Source organism: Cuculus canorus, chromosome 3, assembly GCF_017976375.1.
Source record: "Cuculus canorus isolate bCucCan1 chromosome 3, bCucCan1.pri, whole genome shotgun sequence".
NCBI lineage: Eukaryota > Metazoa > Chordata > Aves > Cuculiformes > Cuculidae > Cuculus > Cuculus canorus.
Genome location: NC_071403.1, coordinates 53,191,966 through 53,213,075, shown reverse-complemented (window position 1 = coordinate 53,213,075; position 21,110 = coordinate 53,191,966). Strand labels below are relative to the sequence as shown.

The following is a 21,110-nucleotide window of genomic DNA, read 5'->3' as shown; positions in this document are numbered from 1 at the left end:
GCAGCTGAAGCTTCGCGTGAGACCCTTCGGACACCCAGACCGGCTACACCCCCTCTCCCAGGGGAGCACCCGGGAAGAGCAGAGAGGAGGGACACCCCCTCAGCGCCCCCAGCTGCCCCAGCGCCAACCCATCCCGGCCAGCATCCTGGAGCCGCAGGACCCGCCACGTCCCTCCCCCTGCCCCTCCCCGCTGCCCTCCCCCGGGCTTTTATAACGCTGCGGAGTTTCCGCGTCCTGTGACTGCAGTCAGGTGGTTGCGGGCTTTCCCTCCCTCCCTCTCTCTTCCCCCCTCCTATCGCGCTCCGTCTTTCCCCACGTCGGAAAGTTGGAAGAAAGTTGCTGGCTGGGAAAGTTTGCAGGCAGGAAAGCGGTGTCCCCGGCTTCCCCGCAGCGCTGAGGGTCAAGGATGGCCGGCGGGGAAGGAGCGGGCTCCGGCGTGCCCGAGAGCCGGGAGCATCTCTTCAAAGTGCTGGTGATCGGGGAGCTGGGCGTGGGTAAAACCAGCATCATCAAGCGCTACGTGCACCAGCTCTTCTCCCAGCACTACCGGGCGACCATCGGCGTGGATTTCGCACTCAAAGTCATCAACTGGGACAGCAAGACCCTGGTGCGGCTGCAGCTCTGGGATATAGCAGGTGAGGACCGGGGGCGGGCGTGTTTCTGCTGGGTGAGCCCAGAGGGGGCAAAGGGCTGGGAGCCTGGCTGTCTGGGGTCCCGGCACCTCCGGAGGAAAGGGTGTTTAGGTTGTGAGGTCTGTCTACTTGTTTTTCCTCTTTCCCTCCATTCCCTGCAGCCCCTCTTGCCTGTCTTTGAGGCGTAAGTAGATGGCAGTCTCGAACAGGTATAAAGTGGAGAGGGGCAGGTTTAGACGACACATTAGGAAGAACCTCTTCACCATGAGAGTGGTGAGGCACTGGCACAGGTTGCCCAGGGAAGCTGTGGCTGCCCCATCCCTGGAGGTGTTCAAGGCCAGGTCGGTAGGTCCTTGGGCAGCCTGATCTACTGGGAGGTGTCTCTGCCCATGGCACGGGGGTTGGAACTGGATGAGCTTTAAGGTCCCATCTAACCCAAACCATTCTATGATGTGGTAGCGAAGTCTTTGAGTCTTTATACGCTGTGTGGACTCCTGCTGGCTGATGTTGGGGGGCTCTTGGCTGGCACAGGGTTCTCCAGCACTCCTCAAAAAGCTGCTCTGCCCTGCTTGCTGGTTCCGGGGCTCCCAGAGCTTGTACCGTTCCTTCTGACCTGCTTGCTTAGGAATTTTGGGCCTTGGTTATGACTGCTGCTTAAATCAATTCATGGTTGTGCCTCCATAACGATTCTAGAGGAAATAAATATCTTTTCTAAGTAGCTCGTGTTTAGCAAGCACAGGTTAAAGGTAACTCAAATGCTAAAATCATCCTTGAAGGAATAAGTAACGTGTCCCTGCAAAGTAACCAGAAAGAAAGTAACAAAGTCCCTGCAAAAGAAAACCAGTGTGGGGCTTATGTTATTGATAGTTTTACAATCAAATAATGGGTTTGTCTATCAATAAGATACTTTGAACAGGTGGAAGCAGGAAAGCCCTGTTCACTTGTTCAAACTAAACATCTTTCCTTTCCATATGTAATTCAAGACTGTTCTTTAATGTCTCTGTCTTAAAGACTCCAACTGTATACCTGTTGTGGTTAACTTTGCCTGCACTGCTGTGTTAAATGCCACCGAACAAACTTTTGCTGTGGCTTTGTAAGAAGTCTGCCTTCAACTCCTTACTCATGTTGAGGTAATATTGCATTTCTAGTTTTGTGTGTAGCCCAGGAGTTAACCTGCACCTGGCTTCATCCCTCTCTACCACTCAGACCATCTCCATGGATATGAAAAAGTGGACTTCGTTTCAAATGTTTGTGTTTAAACTCGCACGACTGGAAGATGCTTAGATAACAGCTGGTAGTTTCTGTTTCCACGAACTCTAGGCTTTATCAAGTGGAAGCTCAGAAAAGAGGAAGTGTAACATGTGGCTGTAACCCTGTGACAGACCAGCTGTACATTAGCTTCTGATATTTCTGCTCTAAAGGTTATCTTAGAAATACTTCAAATATGATTCCTTACACTAAAAAAACCTACTGCTTACTGCCATGTGCTGAAACATGCCATAGATCTTTCGGCTGCTGGCCATCAGGGAAAAGTGAAATACTTTCTGGCTGCTGTTTTGGAGAGGAAGTAAAATGTTAGCAAACTTTCTTTTCTGATGTTTTCCTTTTACAGGTCAGTTTTAACTTTATTTAAATCAATTGGCAGTATCAATTCAAGCTGCTACAAAGCTCTGGATGCATTGTACCAAATCCTGGGGCTCTAAAGATTGAAGTGGGGAGACTATCAGGCTCCTGGGGTTTGGCAGGCTGCCATGCCTGTATTTAAACTCTGCCTCATCCCTCTGTGTCTGAGACTGGAGTAGGTTATGTGCTTTGCTAAAAGTAATCTGTTTCAACAGGCTAGGCAGAAACTTACCTGTAACTTGTAACAAAGTTTGGACAAACCTATTTACATTATGGAAAGTCCTGTCAATGCACCCATGCTTTAATGTCAAGATATAGATGACAGTATTTTTCACTTTTGGTTACTGCTCCTAGTGTATCTTCGACATTGCTAGGTGAAAACTGAGTTAAGGAATGCTGCAAAATCTTTGGAGGCTTGTGCTAATATTGCCGATAGATTGAAGAATAACATTTTTCCTGTCACCAAATATTTTTCCTGTTTTGTGGTGTAGTGTATAGTTTTTTATGAAATTCCTGTCAAGCTTTTCCCTAGCAAAAATGTAAAAGGAAAATAAAACTATTTTGCAATATGTACTCCAAAGTCTTACCTCTAATCTGGTAGTTTAGGCTACTCTGTTTCCAATGACCTGGAGGTCCTTCCCCAATCAAAAAACAAGACCAAGAGCAGAAGTAATCTTGGTATTAGTGATTTTTGTTTGGGCTATGCTTAGCCAGTGTAAGAGTAACAGTTCAAACTCCTATAGAACTCGACGCCTCAATTAAGTGTTAATCATTAAAAATAAAAGTGATTTTAGTATCCATAAGGATTATTTAATGGTCTTAAAACTGCTAAACTCCTCAACCTGGCAATGTGTTCTACAGATGCCTGTGTCTATACTCATGAATATCTCTAAATACCTGAGGATGTTAACAAGTTTCTATATAAACTATTAGGTTAGAGAACCAGGTTGGAGATGGCTTCTATACAGTCATGACGTGTATTCCCTAAGGCAGTTTAATAAAGTGTGTAATAAAGTGTCTGAGCATGTGATAGTCATTCCCTTCTAATTCATCGGTCCCGCTGTCTTCTGGCTCATGCAGATAACTTTGACTGCTGGTGTGCGCAAACAGCTTTAGATCTCTTGAAGAGATCTAAATCTTATGGTAAATAACATTACATGTGACTTCCCTGGAAGCAATATAGAATCATAGAATGGTTTGGGTTGGAAGGGATCTTACGGATCATCTAGTTCCAACCCCCTGCCATGGGCAGGGACACCTCCCACTAGACCAGGCTGCTCAAAGCCCCATCCAACCAGGCCTTGAACACCTCCAAGGATGGGGCATCCATAGCTTCCCTGGGAAACCTGTTCCGGTACCTCACCACTCTCATCAAGAAATTCCTACTTATGTCTAGTCTAAATCTGCCCCTCCAATTTATAGCCATTGCCACTAGTCCTATCACTACAAGCCTTTGTAAGCAGTCCCTCCCCAGCTTTCTTGTAGGCCCCCTTAAGGTCCTGGAAGGTTGCTCTAAGGCCTTGTTGAAGCTCTTGAGGTGCTGGTATTCTGAATTGATGCCTTTAAAAATGCTTCTGAATTAAAGTCTAACCATTAAGCATAGTAAGGCTTCCTCAAAGAGCTGGGTGCTGCAATCTAAGGTTCTGTATCTAGATCGATTGTAAGAGCTAACCATGTAGTTCAGTCATCAGCTACAGATTATAATGCAGATACCGTGCTGGCTTCTGGTGTGGTTGTAGCTAAAATGATGAATGTTGGATGTTGCAATGCAGCAGGTTTCTGAGAAACTTCAATTTCTTGAGCCAGCTGTTTTTTGGTTTTTTGTTTGGTTTTTTTTTTTTTTTTTAGTAATTAGATAGCTCTGTCCAATAGAGTATGACAATGTTACACTGCCTGTGCTATTTTTCCAGGGAAAATAGCCTTCTAAAGGGGGGCTGGCAGGGCAGAAGGTTTGAACTAGTGAAGGGGGAAGAAGTTGTGCCTAGACTTGTTGATTCCAGAAACACATGGACATTTTAGTTTTTAGACATAGGTTGAAGATTGTGGAATAATGGAGATGAAAAAACTTGGAAGTAAGACTGATGAGTCACTGCCGAATTGTCTTGGTTGCAGCATGAAGTATTCTGAAGCAAGCTAAACAGATTACATGCATGTTCATGCAGGAGCAATACTTCTAAACACTAGCTGCCCTTAGGCGTTACTCTTGGGTTTTTTCCTATCTTGACATGTGAGGTTATGATAAATCTCTTCCTGAATAAATTCTGAAAGTGAATCTAGGTAAACACCCTTCATCAAAGGACATAAATAGCTGGCCAAATAAATAGGAGATAGGAAGGTGTCATTGTGTTAAAGATATGTAAAACAAAGGAACCTTAATGGTAGGGAAGTGCTTTTAAAGTCCATTTCCATATACTAGAGATTCCTACTTGACAAGCATGCTGTTGAAGTATACTGCAGTGACCACAATGTTTTGTGGGAGCTGAATATAGTATATTGATGAAATTCAGTCAGGTATCACTAAAAGAACACTTTAAGGCCTTTCTGTATCAAACTTTTGATCTGATCTAGTAAGACCAGCAACTGAGTAGTGTTGGCTGCTGCTTCATAATCGCATTGGCTGTTGCTGTCAATCACATCATCCTATACAAATATGCAACTCTCTGGCAGGCAGGGATGGTAAAAGTTGCAGATGACCACTTGACCTTGGCTTCTGAAGAATGTGACTGATGACAAGTGGTAGACAAATTTTGTTTTTAAAGCTTTGACTAAGATATTCTACATTAACTTTAGGGTGATTAGCACCTTTCTTTCAGGACTTTATACACTTTTACAAAGGAAGTCCAGTTTTAAAACTGAAGCACTGCTTTAACTGGAGGAGCATGGCTATGAAATTGGTCAAGCAGAAGAGGAATGAATGTATCTCAGTCTTCTCTATACAAGTTTTGAGAAGTTGAATGGTAAGACTTGTAGCATGTAAACTTGTTATTAAATTCTTATCTGTCTTTTTGAAAAGATCTGAACTCCAACTTGTTAGACTTCTAAGAAGTATATTCCAGTCCTAAAGAGGGTGGAGCAATCAGATGAAGTATTTTCCTCAAATACTAAGTTGAGGAAGAGTTGGAACATCCCATCTTTTCTATGATGACAAATACATCTTAGATATGCGAGTTGCTGTGAAGCTTGTAAGTTTTTTAGGAAATTAACTTGCTATCATCTGTAGAAAGCCATGAGAAATGTGTGCAGAAAACTATGGATGTGGGAGAAGAGAAGGAGGATTAAAACTGAAATGAGCACTTGCAAAGCAAGATAATTGAAGGCAAAATGCAAACCTTCTCACTTAAATACGTAGGTGTGATGTTGTGCCAAACAGGTCTTAACCTTTCCCACTGTAATGGAATATCTCCTCTGGAAAGGTGAGTGCTTGGTAGATATGCACCTTCTGTAGAACATAGCTGTGTACTGTCGTGTATTTTGGTGGCTGAGTTCCAAAGGCATTTAGGCTGTTCCGGTATATGAGATAGTGTACTTGCATGTGAAAAAACTTAGAGCAGCGCTATATTTCAGTTTCGCTCAGTCTGCATTTGTGCTACTGACATGTCAGAAGACTGCCAAGTTGCTTCTGTGCTCATGGTCGTTAACTTGTTTCCTGCATCATGGACTGATTTGATTTTTATTTTTTTTTAAATAAGGTCTAAAGCAACCTTTAAGTGATGTTAATGCATTCCTGGAAGACTGCCCCCTTACAAGGAGTAATCAGAAAACTTCTTCCATTTCCTATACATAATGTAGCTATGTCAGAAGCACATACTCAAATTCCTTTTCAGAGGAGTCCCTCTGAAGGATGGAGAGGTTGAAGGTAGTAGAGGTAGTCAAAACAGTCTTGTAAGAACTTGTCCTTACCCACAAACATTTTGAAGATCACTGTAGGGATTAAACCGGCAACTCCTGGAAAGAAACTAATAAGAAATTGCTTAGCTGCATGCCTAGTTACAAGTGAGCGTAGGGTGGAGGCCAGAGAATCTAGGCATAACCTGCCCCAGCTGTATGTTTTTCTCACTGTTACAATGATCTCTAATGACTGATTTAGGAATGTTTCCTGCTTGCATACATTTAGAAACAAATCTCATGTAAGAAATTACTTAAGGATGTTGTTGGCTGGAAACATGCAAGACTAGCAGATAAAGTTTGAGGAGAGGAAATTAGAAGGCCTACTTGTGGATTGGAATGCTATCTTAGAAGCAGTAGAGGCAAGAAACAGAACTGAAAGTGTGCTCTTCCTTCTGGAAGCCACCCCTCTGTGGGAAATCATGTGTGGGTGTCCATTCTTGTTACTCTACCAGAGCAGCTGAATTAGTTATGGTCTTTTAGTTGAGAATGATTTGCTGTAATTGGAGCTCTACAGGTAAGTATCCAAATAAATGCTGAACACGTTAAACTTGTTTTTGTTTTTTTTCAGTGTCTTCAGTCATCTCTGAATACAGAATCTGGTTGTGAGCATTTTTTTTTTTAATTCTTCTATTTAAGTTATTTTTTTAATGAAATCCTATCAAATAAGGTATGGTTATTGGTCTTGCAGTTGAAACTATTTCCTTGTTTTACTAGTAGGGTGCTGAATAATTCATATTGGTGAATGAGTATTAAATTATATTATATTACAACTCAAAGTGCATTATATGTTATCTTAAGCTTCTTAAAGCTTGTGTGCTCACGGGATTCAGTGAAAATACTGGAAATGTTACTCTCTTGAAGCTGGTGTTGTAAGGCAATTTAGTATAGTAGTTTTGATTGTGCAAGATGGGATTGTTCAGTTAAGTTGCAGTTAAGAGGTAGAATTGAGACAGATGTTCTTTGAGTGTCTTGGAAGCAAGCTTGGAATTTCTCCACAGGCTTTTCTAGGCATTAAAGATGTGATCTTAAAAGACCACCTGATCTAGCACATGCTTAAAAGAAAATTTGCTGTATTGATCTTGCGGGTACTCTCAATTTTTATGAACAATGGAAACATGATTTAGTGCTTGAGGTTCTAATTGCTATGGAATATATGGAGCTTTAGCCTTATTTTTTCAAAGAGATAACATTCATATCATATGTAGCAGTTGCTCAGAAGCTTTATGCTGTCTACAAGATCACAATAAAAACGCTTCTGTAGCACTCTGATAATAAGGGATGGATGATTATTCATTAAATGGGTGGGTAGGTGCTATGTGGGATAAACAAATTATTCTGTGTGATACAGCACATGGGAGGAAAACCAGTATATATTGCACAGCGTAATAACTTCTGGGTCAAATTACAATGCAAACTAGAAATCTGTGAAGAAATCCACTTGCTTAGATTGACCATAAGCTTTTTTGAGGTAAGTATTGGCTAAATTCTTGTATGTCATGTAATTGACTCTAGTCAAGTAAGCCAGTTTGATAAGTCAGGTGCATTACCCTTCAGAGAAACTAGTGCCGACAACATTATCATAGAATCATAGAATGGTTTGGGTTGGATGGGACCTTAAAGGTCATCCAGTTCCAACCCCCTGCCATGGGCAGGGACACCTTCCACTAGAACAGGCTGCCCAAGGCCCTGTCCAACCTGGCCTTGAACACCTCCACAGATGGGGCAGCCACAACTTCCTTGGGCAACCTTTGCCGGTGCCTCACTGCTCTCATGGTGAAGAAGTTCCTCTTTATGTCTAGTCTAAATCTGCCCCTCTCCAGTTTATACCCATTGCCCCTGGTCCTACAAGCCTTTGTAAGCAGTCCCTCCCCAGCTTTCTTGTAGGCCCCCTTCAGGTACTGGAAGGTCTCTATAAGGTCTCCCCAGAGCCTTCTCTTCTCCAAGCTGAACAACACCAACTCTCTCAGCCTGTCTTCATATGGGGAGGTGCTCCAGCCCTCTGATCATCTTTGTAGCCCTCCTCTGGACCCATTCGAACTGTTCATATCCTTCTTCTATTGAGGACTCCATAAACGAGCTCCAGATGAGGTCTCACAAGAGAGCAACAGAGTGGCAGAATCCCCTCCCTCACCCTGCTGGCCACGCATCTTTTGATGCAGCCCAGGATATGGTTGGCCTTCTGGGCTGAGAGTGCACATTGCCAGCTCATATCGAGCTTCTCATCAGTCAGCACCCCAAGTTCTTCTCAGCAGGTCAGTTCTTAATCACATCATCCCCCATCCTGTATTGAGACCGTGGATTGCCCTGACCGAGGTGTAGGACCTTGCACTTGGCCTGACTGAACCTCATGAAGTTCATACAGGCCTACTTCTCCAAGTTGTTCAGGTCCTTCTGGATAACATCCTGTCCTTCTGGTGTGCCAACTGCACCACTCATCTTGGTGTCATATTAAGTATATACTTCTTGTAATGCATGGAGTTTACATGAAAGTAAAATTGGCCTTTATCAACATTCCTTGCATCAGTGTTGCAGCTTCAAAGTCCTGGTGTCTTCACCTTATTTATATCTTCATTTTGTCTCTTACCAGTTTGCTTTTCTTTGTGTACACCAGGACAGGGTATCACTGAAGTGCGTGCACTCATGTACAATTTGAGTTAGAACATGCTATTACAGCATGTGCTAAACTGATTATTTTCTTTACATATCTAATGAAATGCAGGAATCCTAGCTGTGTGTCTCCAAGAAAGGCTCCAACACAACGTGTAAACCCGAATTCTTCCCCTCAGTAGTAAGCGCAGGCTCGGGGATTCAGTCTCACTGCTGTTGGAAATAACAGTACTTGAACTCCAGTGGTAGCCATTGCCTTTGTCTTCGCAGTCTATTATAAACTGCTGCATCCAAATACTCACTTCAGGAGTTCTGCAGCATGATATGGAATGTCAGAAGGAAATGATTTGCAATGAAGGAATTTCTATTCTTATTTTCTTATGAAAGCATAGGAGTAACTCTTATGAAATTTTCACAGGTGTTAAAGCTAGCATGACCAACAGCAAGCAGTGATTGCAAAGCATAAGATACTTCTCACCTACCAGTGCTAGAACATTAGATATTCAAAGTTCTCTGGTTACAGAGCCATGGAACAAAGGTGAAAGGGGGGGCAAGAATAAGCTTTGAAAAATTATGGGGTTTCAGGCTTAACCTCTTCTCAGGACGCCGCCTAGAAATAGCATAGCATGTTTTCAGTAGTAGTGGCTTCTAGATAAGCAGCGAAGGCAGACCTGTATTCCTTATTGTATGGATTTTAGCAGCTTTTCAAATAATATATTAAAAAGCAGCCTCTGAGTGTTACTGCAAACAGCTTATGGGAACTTGTTCTTTAAATGCTCCCAAGCTAGAGTGCTAGGGAGAGCAGTAGCAGTTACTTGACACAAAATTCCAATCACACACAATGTACCATGATGCTTTGAACATTTTAGCGATTAACATTTTTTCAGTCTCATGATAATGTTATACTTGAGACATACTGACTTTAGAATTGTTCTCCTGTGTGCTGTGAAATGCTGTAGTCCTTGCAGCATCAGTTTTAAGTATACAGTAAAGCTCTGGCTACATGACAGTTCACCAAAGGAGATGGATTAAAGGGTGTCAGTCATGAAAATAGCTTAACTCTGGCAGATGATTTGTTTAAGTCTAGTTAAAGCAAGGCAGGGAATACCAATGAATGCTGTTGCTGGCACTAATTGTACTATGTAAACTTTTTCTGAATAATAATATAAGGAGAGTTTTTCCATACGTGCTGCATTTGACAGCTAGAAATGAACTAGCTTGGTTGAACTGTAATTTTCCGGGATGCAAATCTTGTGCTTAGGGACTCGCTCATGTTAATCTGTTATTTACCAAAGACAAAAACAAAACAGGTAACTTTCTTGTACAAACAGGGTGGTCATACTCCTACATATAATACATTTGCTGCTGAACAAAGCTCGTTGAACCATAAGTGCAGTGTACTGTGTCTAAACTTAAAGACAGGATAGTAAGTAGTTGAAGTCAGTTTGGACAGTCTTAAATCATTAGATTAGCCTATGGCTACAGGGGCAATGAAAAGTTTGTCTTGCTGCAAAATTCCCTGTGCAAGCTATGCAATTGTTAGAGGAAAGCTTTCTGTCTTTGAAAGAGAATGGCGTACTTCTATATTATGATGGTTATGGTCACTGTTCCTGATGGAAATCGGGTGTTCTGAGCACTTGCACCTCAGTGCTCTTGCTCTTTCTCTGTCCTGGTTTAGCATATGTAGTGATAGCAAGCAGTGAATGGAAAGACAAGTCACACTGGGCTTGAATATTTGAGTAGCTAACAAATTATTAGGTTAGAAACTGTGTTATGCAATGAAACTTTAGAGCAAACTACTTCCATTTCAGAATGAAACACTAACTTCTAAGAAGATATGAAACATTTGCATCGTGATCTAAACAATCAAAATACTGGTGCAGCTGACTGATACTCTTCAGTGAGTTTTGCATGACTGCAGAGTCTCTCATACATACTGTTTACAAGGTCCAACCAAAAAGACTAACCCTATAGCTAAGGAACCAAGAACAGGAGGGAAGACATGGAGATAGTTATAGAACATGTTCTAACCTGTCATGGTGAGACAGGGCTCAACTTGATTGCTTCACTTAATACAAGTGGATGTGTGTTCAAATATAGATGTTTTCTTACCCTTGGTTGGAAAATGTCAATGAGCAAGAGTGAACAGTGAGAGTAGATGATGTGAAAGCAAAATTGATGAAGTTCCTCAACAGGCTTTCAGAAAATGATTGCAGAATTGCTTTGTGGACTGGGGGCATTGTATGCAGCAGTGTGTCAACTCAGAAGGGAACTGTATTGGTGGTGATTGTATCTTAACTTGTTAAATAGAGAGTTACAGGCACAGTCTCATCATTTTTGTCAGATGTCTCGTAGTATATTGTGAATGTTGGATGTTTGCTTCAGCTGCACCCTGTCACTGTCAAAGATAGATATAACTAGAGTACCAAAGGCCATCTCTTAGGGTAAAGTGGGAGTCAGTTGAACAGGGGTTAACTGTCTGGTTACCTTTTTCCCTGAAGACTGTCTTTCTGAAGGGCTTGGGACTGTTACTGTTGTGAAGAAGTTCATGCAGTGGTCAGTTAACTTTCCTACACCACCCTTAGTAAGAAAGAATACTAGCAATTCAATTAAAATCATCTGAGGCTGCTTTTGTCTGCTAGAAACTAAACATTGTAGTCAGTGAAAACATTTGTAGTACTGTCTAAACAGGAAAATGCAATGTTCCTGTAGTTCTCAGTTCTTGCTTTTTAACCTCTTTGTGTTTGTCACCAGAACCACAAATACCGAATATTACTTCCACAGTGATGGAAAGTACAAGTCAGAGTAGATGTGCCTTTAAATCTTACAGGTTTCTAATGTGTACTAGAGTGCTAGTGTAGTTCAACGCCTCTGTGGCTTAAGCACTTGTTAAATTTGCACGAAGGGCTTAAATGGGTAATAATGAGGAGTAGAGAGACACCTAGGACATAATTAGAGCCTTTTTGCTCTCTCAATCTACGGCTGCTGCTGAAAAAGCAGGTAGACTCACTTGAGCATGTCCTGTAATATTGATAGTGGTTTGGTTAGCCTACTTATTGCTGAGTAACAGATTCAATCTAATTGGGCAAGACAGTTCTGGGACAAACTATGCTGGTTTAGGGAGAGTGGGGAATGCTGTAAGCAGTGGTAGCTTGCCAGTAGCATTGATAAATCTGGGTAAAAAGGACTCCAGTCAGCTCACGCCTGACTTAGGTAGTGCTACAATGTACATTAGAAATCTGGAGAACTAAGAGACGCATCTTCAGGGAAATTCTGGATATTTGCTGCATTGGGCCAAACATCCAGCCATAGGACCAACAGGCACCCTGAGTGTAGTCTGTTATTCTGTGTGACTCCTAAAGGACATAGGTGAGTTTTAAAAGGGACAGAGATTTTAACTTGGAGGACCAGGCTGCATGGCGAGCCATTTTGGGTGGCACTTTAGCTTAAGTCTACCACACTGAATGACGTGAACTTTGAAAGATGGAATTGTAGGAAGGTGCCACTCAGATGTTCCCAAGTGTGAAAGTCTGACCCTAGAAATCCAGGGACTTGGAGGCTTAAATCTTTTGTAAGGCTGCACAACTGAAGCAGGAAGGAGAGTGCTCATTAAGTTAGGCCTTCCTTTGGTATAAAGAACACTGGAAGAAGAGGTTTCACTTACTGTTGAATTGTATTTTTCTTGAATAGCATGAATTAGAACACAAATGTCTCATGACCCTGAATTGTCTGAAACAGCTTGTAGACTTTTGACACTAGAGTCTAAGTAACAGCGCTGTGCTTGCATGCTGTGTGGCTAATAAGATAAAAGTAGTTGATAGCAAAGACCTAAGAGCCATGGTGCTGGCAGTCAAATTAGTGTTAGTCTGACTGTCGTTAATGACCCTTCTTGAAGTTTGGTGCGACTAATTGATTATTAGTTGTTGTGGTAAATAGATGATCTGAGAACCCTTCTCACAGTGGAAGGAGAACATTCCAAGTATTACCAGACAAATTGATTTATTGCAACCAATTACTATGGCTTAATAAAAATCCTGTTCACTGCAGTATGTAGTACCTGTTGATAGAAAAGCAGAAAAACTGAAACATTCAAGAAGGATGTATAAATTTGATTCACTAGGTGTCTTGATCACTTTCTTAATCATTGGAGTATTGCTGGATGATTTTTTTTTGCTTGATTTATAGATTTTTTTTTTTCCTGTGTGGTATATTCCTTCTTTCTGTTGATATTAAAGTGCCTTTTAAACTAACTGAACTCTGAGCTTCAGCATTCTGACAGACACCTAGCAAGAGCTGCTTGGCTTTATTTATATATTGAGGACTTCTTGGTATCTACCAGGCTCTTGACAACTTTGTATTATTTGGTTCAGGGAAAAACTGCAGAACTTCATTGCAATGGTTTTCCAGGTAGCAGCAAACAACTCTGGTATAAAACTCTTCAGCTAGTTGTGCCTTGACTTTTGGGTGACTTCAGTCTAGTCTATGCATCTCTAGTTTAAGATCATTTGATGTTGAACTGCCAAACCTGTTAAAGTTAGATTTTGAGCTCTGACCATCAATTAAGTGGATTAGACTGTCAAAGATGACTTGAACTGACATAACTGCAATGAAAGAAACTATTTGTTCCATCATTCTTCCAGCTGTCAGGTTTTTATAACCTCTGGTTATCTTTTTCTTCCTCATTAATGACACAACATTTGGAGGATGGCAGAACTGCTAGTCTCATCTGAAAGAAGTTGTCCAGTTGAACTTTGTCCAGTTGTCCACCAGTAATCCTGATGTTAAGGGTTTAAATGCAGCTAACACAAGTCTGGTTTCCAAGTTGCATGGCTTCATGATAGACTAATCTTCGATTTTTCACAAGGCAGGGGAACTTGTGCTGCACTATTGGCAGAGATGAATCAAAATTTACCTTCACAGTAAAAAAGCATATCTGGAGAAGCTTCTTCTAAATAGGTCGTTTTACTCTGAGTAGTTTCCTTTGACCTGCTGGCCACTCTTCTGTTGATGCAGCTCAGGATACGGTTGGCTGCCTGGGCTGTGAGCGCATATTGCTGGCTTATGTTGAGCTTCTCATCAACCAGCACCCCCAAGTTCTTCTCTGCAGGGTTGCTCTCAATAACATCATCCCCCATCCTGTATGGAAATGGTGGATTGCCTCAACCCAGGTGTAGGATCTTGCATTTGGCCTTGTTGAACCTCATGAAGTTCATACAGGCCCGCTTCTCCAGCTTCTTTAGGTCCCTCTGGATAACAGCCTGTCCTTCTGGTCTGACAATTGCACTACTTAGCTTGGCATCATCTGCAGACTTGCTGAGGTTGCACTCAATCTTGCTTTCTATATCATGTAATATAATATAATCAGTGAAAATATTAAACAGCACTGGTTCCAGTATGGACCCCTGAGGGACACCACTTGTCACAGATCTCCATCTGGGCATCGAGCCATTGACCACTACTCTCTGAATGCAACCATCCAACCAATTCCTTATCCGCTGAACATCCCACCTATCAAATCCATCTCTCTCCAATTTAGAGAGAAGGATGTTGTGGGGGACAGTGTCAAAGGCTTTACAGACTTAAGACTTCTTGGTATGGTAAGTAGTCTGGAAGAAGAAACCCTGGCAATCTCAATATCATGCAGATTCAGCAGTCATTTGTTCATTTAACCTGCTTTTTCCAGCCTTGATTCACATTGCTTAGAAGTTAAGAGCAATAATAATGATAGGAGTGTAGGGTATCTCCTGCTAACTAAAAGCAAGAACTGCCACAATGATAAGTCACACTGCTGTGATAAACAGGACTCTTGTTTATTCCTTACACCATGATAGATTGCTGTGGAAGATTGTGTAGATTTAAAATGTACTTCAAGGCAAGGTTGGCACTGTCTGAATCTTATGATGATAACTTATCTTTTGCAGTGAAATAAAGGACAAAGATGGAGCTTCTGAAGTCAGACCTGGCTATATTTTTTTCCATGTTGTTTTTAATTTATGGCTTAGTCCTGTTACGTTGTAAACTGTAACTGTAAACTCCCAAGCACTGATACAGTTTAGTTTATTATAACTTAACTCCTGTAATGCAGCTGTAGGGAGCTATATTAGTTTGTGGTGTGTGACATTATGCAAGCATGTCACTTAGTTGTTGCAATTACTGGAAAATGTGGTGACAATATGTGCTGATTCACTTAGATGTGAAAACGTTGTGGTTGGAGAATGCAGAACTTCACATTGCATGTAGCCACTTTCATAGCCTCAAACAAGCCCCCTGATCCCTGTGACTGCCTTGCAGCTTAGCTCCTCATCTCTACTTGAACCACTAAATCCAGGAGAAACAATACCTTTGGTACTGTCAGGTTTACATTAAGGCACTAGAACTACTGAAATGATTAATCCTTTATCCTTTCTGTACTGCTGAAGTAAGCAAGTAATTTTCCTGCATCCTTCCTTCCATGATTGTACTTGCTGGAGACTTTAAGTCTAGTTTCATCTGATCGCTTCTAGCATTTTTTTCCTGCTCTGGGAGTATGGTCCTTTTTCTGTAGTGCTTGACACTATTCTCACACTTAGTAAAATCACTACAGCAAAAATTCTTGTGGGCATAGGAAGGGGGATGACAAATCCCTGGCTAAAATGAGCACGGCAAAAAATGAGTCAATTTACTTTTTAATACCAAAATAGAGAATGATGTTCAGTCTCCAGATTTTGGAGGAGTGATATGTTCTATAGTTACTCTTTCTGCCGAAGTTTTTGCAAGCAGAAAATTACTTGCAAGAGCTTTGCCTGGAAGTCCCTTTAAATTTTCAAAAGGCTGTTAGAATGCATTGCATCCCTTACAAGAGGCTCAGCCTAAAGCATGTGCACTGTCAGTAATAGCAGGATTGTAAAGAGGGTCTACTCAGTTTATACTGAATTCTTTCTGCCTCATACCGTATAATTTTTACCATAACAACTTTTATGGTTTAGGCAGGCCATATGTTACTGCTTCTGTCAGCTTTCTATGGAATAGAAAGGGATATATCCATCCTTTGAAGACCTCCAGACAGAACAAAAGAGAAGCCATAAGCTACTGCAGACCAGGCCTATTTTTAGTGCTTGTTAAATCTAGAGCTGAAATCGGTTCTGTGTAATAGACTCTTTTGGAGTTTAGGCTGCTTCAGAAAAGGGCAGCACTCATATTGCAGACATCAATCTGTAATACTACAGCAGAGTTAGCTTGTGCGTGTTCTTAGGAGGAAAGGGCATCAAATCTCTCTAATGTAAAGCTCAAATGTAAATTACAGAAGAGTAAGTGTTAATGTTTTTTCCATGTACAACTTTATGACAGCAAAAATTTGGACTTCCGATCAATAAAGCCAGCTAGAAGTAAGAGTGAAGTGATTGTTCTGGACAACTGAAGCTGACTGCTATAGATTACAAGGTAAAATACAATTTGGTGCAGACCAGAACTGCTGTCGTCTCACACAATGACAAAAGCTACTGTACAAAGCTCACCTTGGCTTCTAAGTTATTCCAGAGCTCCTGAACCTACCAGTCAGAACAATCCCACTTCCAGTGGCCTCTCCTGGTCAGGATCGCATGACAGGATTCAGCTAGTCTGGTGTTCCAGTTCAAGACCACTGTTGCCTTTCTGCACAGTGTTTAAGCTTCGTGTGTGGCTGGAGGGTACTGGAACGTGAGCCTTCACCAGTGTCAACAAACCAATTGCTGAGCAGTCTTGGTTGATTACTAATCAAAACAGCTCTCTAGCTCATCGTATAAAAAGGCATTGGGCTAGGTGGATGGGGAAGACTGACTGTGGTAAGATGATGAGAATTCTCTTGGCAATGGAATAATCACAGACTTAGATAAGTGATGACCAGACTTTCTGGATAAGGCTAGGGCCCTTGTTTCTTTAAGGAAAACAATTTGATGTTTAGCACTCTTTAAGTTTGGCTATGATATACTTTAAAAGAAAAGCAACAAAGTTAAAGCTATATGTGATGCTGTACTACTTCAGTCTCTTTGGTGCAACTTAAATGCACTGTTCAGATTTCAGCAAGGGTTATCGCTATAGGAGGCTAGTATGGCCTTGTTAGCTGTTCTTTAATCACTAAAACCTTTTTGGATAGGAAAGCAGTAGACAAGAAAGGATTCAGATGATAGTAGTGTCCTTCACTGTGGTAACTGATCACAGGCATGTTTACCTACAGCATGCACAACTATCTGAGAATTGTAACTGCCTGATAACCTTTTCTGCAATATCCATATAATTTGTTTTTCATATGTAGTGATTATGCTGTCTACTCCTTGCTGGTAACAATCTAGCAACCCTTTCTGCAACTAATCAATACAACTTTGTTTTCTTATGTAAACATCCATCACATTTTTGAAAAAACTTGTAGCCTTAATCAAAATAAAGACTAAAATCACCACAGGTCTCCAACAGCCAAATAAGTAGGATTAATGGGGCCATTCCCCTCACTGCTTCAGTTTAATGTGCAATCTCATCGAAATAACAGCAGGTAGTGTCCCTTTCTAGACTATCTTGGGGCCAAACTGAAGAAATCCTTCTGTAGAAGACTGGTACAGAGCACTGGAGACCTTGATTATACCATTTGTTTTGTGAGGTCCTCCTACGGTGTGAAGGGATATACTACCTGAGTTGGACATATGTCTTAAGTGCAATTAAAGATACTCCTGTGTAACAGGAATCAATGGTGAGACTGACAGCTAAACAAATGGGGAAAATAAGAAGTAGCTCCTCATAGTTAGTGTGGTGCCATATGCAGCCACTGGCTTAATGTAACTAAACTTGACTCTGCAGATCCATTTAAAAAAAAAATAAATAAATCCCCACTATCTAAAGTTAAAGCTGCTTTAAATGCTGCACAGTTGACCTACAGAAGTAGTAAAAGCTTTCTGCCCTAACTCTTCCTAGGTGTTTGATTCATGAAAAAGTGGGCATGTGGTATGACAATTTGCAGTAAGGCTATACCAAAAATAACTTTTAGACATAAGAATCCAGCCCCTTAAAGTCCTAGGGAGACAATGTGAGTTACTTTTATACAAGCTCTATGTACACTGTTTAGAAGACTTGTATCAGCAGTGTGCCTCTTCCAGTGACATAGTCACTGAGGCACAGGCTTGGTGTCTGACTTCTTCACCTTAAGAGTCCATGGCATAAATGCTGCTTCAAAACTTGAGCTTTAAATATAGAGGGGAGAGCTTTCTTCCTGCATGCTCCTTGTTCTTACCCAGGAGATAATGAGATAATGAGCTGGTAGTGAAGAAATTCAGTTGTAACTTCCACTCAGAATGTGCTGGCTTGCGATTCTGTTTTATGCAGCATCATACTTTAAAGTCAAACAGTAAGAAATAAAGTCCTCTTTATAGAGCTTTAGTCTTCTCTGGAATTTCACTGTAGCTGGTGCTTTCAGGCAATTCTAACAGCTGCTTAGTCAACCTTTTCTGAAAATGTCTGTGGGGAATGAGCTAATTGGTACACTGAAGTACTGACATTAAAATGAGCTAGGAAAGCTGTTGAAAGGATCCTTTGTCAAGTTCCTTCACCTGATGAATTTCTGGGTCTTTGAGAAGATGATAATACCCAGTTCTTGTCACTGTTTGTCCTTGCTAAGCAAAGGTGAACTTGAATGTTTATAAACAAAGGACAACTGTTTCTAATTAATATTCTTACTTTACCTATTCTAAAACAGCATATGCACTAAATGCTAAAAGCTGAAGTGATGATACACTGTCAAACCAAATTATGAAAGATGGGGACTACTTTTTCCAATGAAGACTTCTGAACTAAGCAGAAAGCTGTTTTAGTAGCCTGAACTACCCAAGCAACATGCTAGCACTTGACACTGCTATGCCTACTCTAATACAAACACAGCATGATGGTCTGACCTTCTAAACAGAAGAATAACTGGACTGGCACTCTAATCCTGCATTTCAAGTAAACTGACTACAGTAGTTGTACTTAATAAGAAAAGGCTTTAGTTGACTGCCTGCTAACCATTGGTTTTCTTCTTGATTTTTATTTTTTTTTTTTGTGAACAATTGTTCTTTATTATGATAATCTTGTACCAAATCCTGGGGTTGCTGTAGTTGGAAGTTATTCCAGAGAAGGTCTTTGACTTCGTCTTTTAACAAGCTTAGCTGGGGGGAAAAAACTGTAATACAGGTGACTCCTTCAGAAGATAATTTGAAGGCTTTTAGCTGAGCAGCTTGTAGAAACCATTGTTACTTACCCAACAGAAAAAGTCTGAGTTTAAGTCTCTAGGTGAAGTTTCTTAGCTTATATCTAAATCTTACAGAAGCTTTTTTTGAGAAAATAATGATTTGTGTATAGCTATGTTGGTGGCTTTTTTTAGGCATTACTTCTATAAGAATACTTCTCAACAAATAAGTTGAGGAAAAAAAAAATCAGTGGTAGTTAAAATTGCAAACTGCTCTTAACATCTGACTTGTATGGTGAGCATAATGCTATTATGATAAGATAACGTAGGGTGGAAGATGCACTAGATTACTAGATCTAAATGCCAAAATTTTATGTACTGACCTAGTACAGAAGTCCTATTTACTTCAACTACAGGTCATGCTTAAATATAAGTCTACTGTGTCACTCTCTTTCAGGCCAGGAGCGCTTTGGAAATATGACCAGAGTATACTACAAAGAAGCAGTTGGTGCTTTTGTGGTCTTCGATGTCACAAGAGGCTCCACATTCGAGGCTGTTTCAAAATGGAAGCATGATTTGGACAGTAAAGTACTACTTCCCAATGGCAACCCCATCCCTGCTGTTCTTCTTGCAAATAAGTGTGACCAGAAGAAAGATGGCAGCCAGAATCCCTCCCAAATGGACCAGTTCTGCAGAGAAGGTGGTTTTGTTGGATGGTTTGAAACATCTGCAAAGGTGAACATAAAAAGGAAATACTTTTTTAATTCTTAAGTATTGGCATAAGAATGGATGAGGGTAGTCATGTGGGAAACCAAAATATCAAGTATCAGAAGTGACAGTCAAGTCTCCAGTGTTCAGCAAAAATTGGAGAACTTACAGCGTATTTTCTTCAGATTATAACTGCATTTTAAATTCAGAAAACCTTAAAACTAACTGTAAAACTTGATTAACTGAGTTTAAGTTTTTTTCTTGCATATGCCACGATCAGTGTCATTGTTCAGATGTTAGTACTACTAATCCCTGATCAAACTATCAGAAAGATACAGGGAATCCTTAGGTGCAGATTTTTCAGTTGCAGCTTCTGTCTTTGCTGTTGCACATAGGAAGTCATAAGACTCCAGAAGTGAACAAGCTGCTTGCTCACTTCATGTTACACACCCAGATTACAAGAATGCTTTAGCAGTGTTTTTTATCAGGCAGTGTCAAGACTGAATTGAATAAAAAAGAAATCATTCTGTATATTAGCTTAATTTAAGATAGACAGCTACTTTATTGAAACAGGTAACTTTGAGTAACTGCGTATATTATGCAGTTTAGTCTACAGCACACGTAACTTGTAACTTGAGCTTGCAGTAACTTAACTTGAAAGTGGAATTCAACAGTTCATTAAAACCTGATTGATACCTAAAGATTCTTCTAGATGAAAGCAAATGTGGCTGACAGACCAAATTACTGGTCTGGTTAACTCTTTTGTATGGTAAGCTAAACTTCAAAGTCCCTTGGCTTGCCTACTCTCTTTAGCTGTTGCTTGTAAACTGCAGAAATTGATGCTTGGACAACTCTTACAGACTTTTTTCTTCAAGAGGAATATGATATGAAATAAAGTAACAAGCCTCTTGATCACTTGAAAAGTGAATAAGGGTACACAGTTACAGGAACTAAAGTTAGCTAATAATTTGTTTGCATTTGAACAATGCCTGTCTATTGCTAAAACATCACATTTTTTAGTCTCTTTAAAGATACAAATCTTGGTGTTTTTTTTACTATGTCTTCCCTGAAGCTTCATCTGCCCATAACACAGCTACATATAAACATCATGATGTTAAAAATAAATGCAAGTAACTTTGAGCAAAATCTAACATGGAAGTGTAGTGACAACTTAGACTTTAGGTGGCCTTTAAGATATAACAATGTAAAACAAGGCTCTTCATGCAGAGAAAAGTCCAGACAGTATTAGTCCTAGTTCAGTTACAAATTTACTTGTTTAAGACTTTTTGAAGAGGTGTAGGTAAAATAGCTTAGCAACAATTCAGGTTGGCTTGCTTGTTTTCTAAGCATAGGAAATCAGTTTATGGTTTTAAGTCCTGTCCACTTAAATATTCTGATAATCTGCTTTTGCCTTTCTGCTGGAACTGATACTTGAATCTTCAGTTTAGTCATCAGTAATATAGGCCCTGCTCCCTGTGGAATAGACA

The 21,110-nt window shown here is 40.7% G+C and overlaps 1 protein-coding gene across 1 annotated transcript in view; it reads left to right on the top strand.

The window, feature by feature from the left end:
* The first annotated feature begins 228 nt into the window (after positions 1–228).
* RAB32 (RAB32, member RAS oncogene family) overlaps positions 229–21,110 on the top strand; it is a 29,336-nt gene continuing 8,454 nt past the window's right edge. Inside the window, exons 1-2 of the mRNA XM_009558065.2 lie at positions 229–635; positions 19,373–19,650. Coding sequence (XP_009556360.1) covers positions 407–635; positions 19,373–19,650 — 507 coding nt within the window. The 5' untranslated portion in view covers positions 229–406. The remainder of the gene's footprint in view (positions 636–19,372; positions 19,651–21,110) is intronic.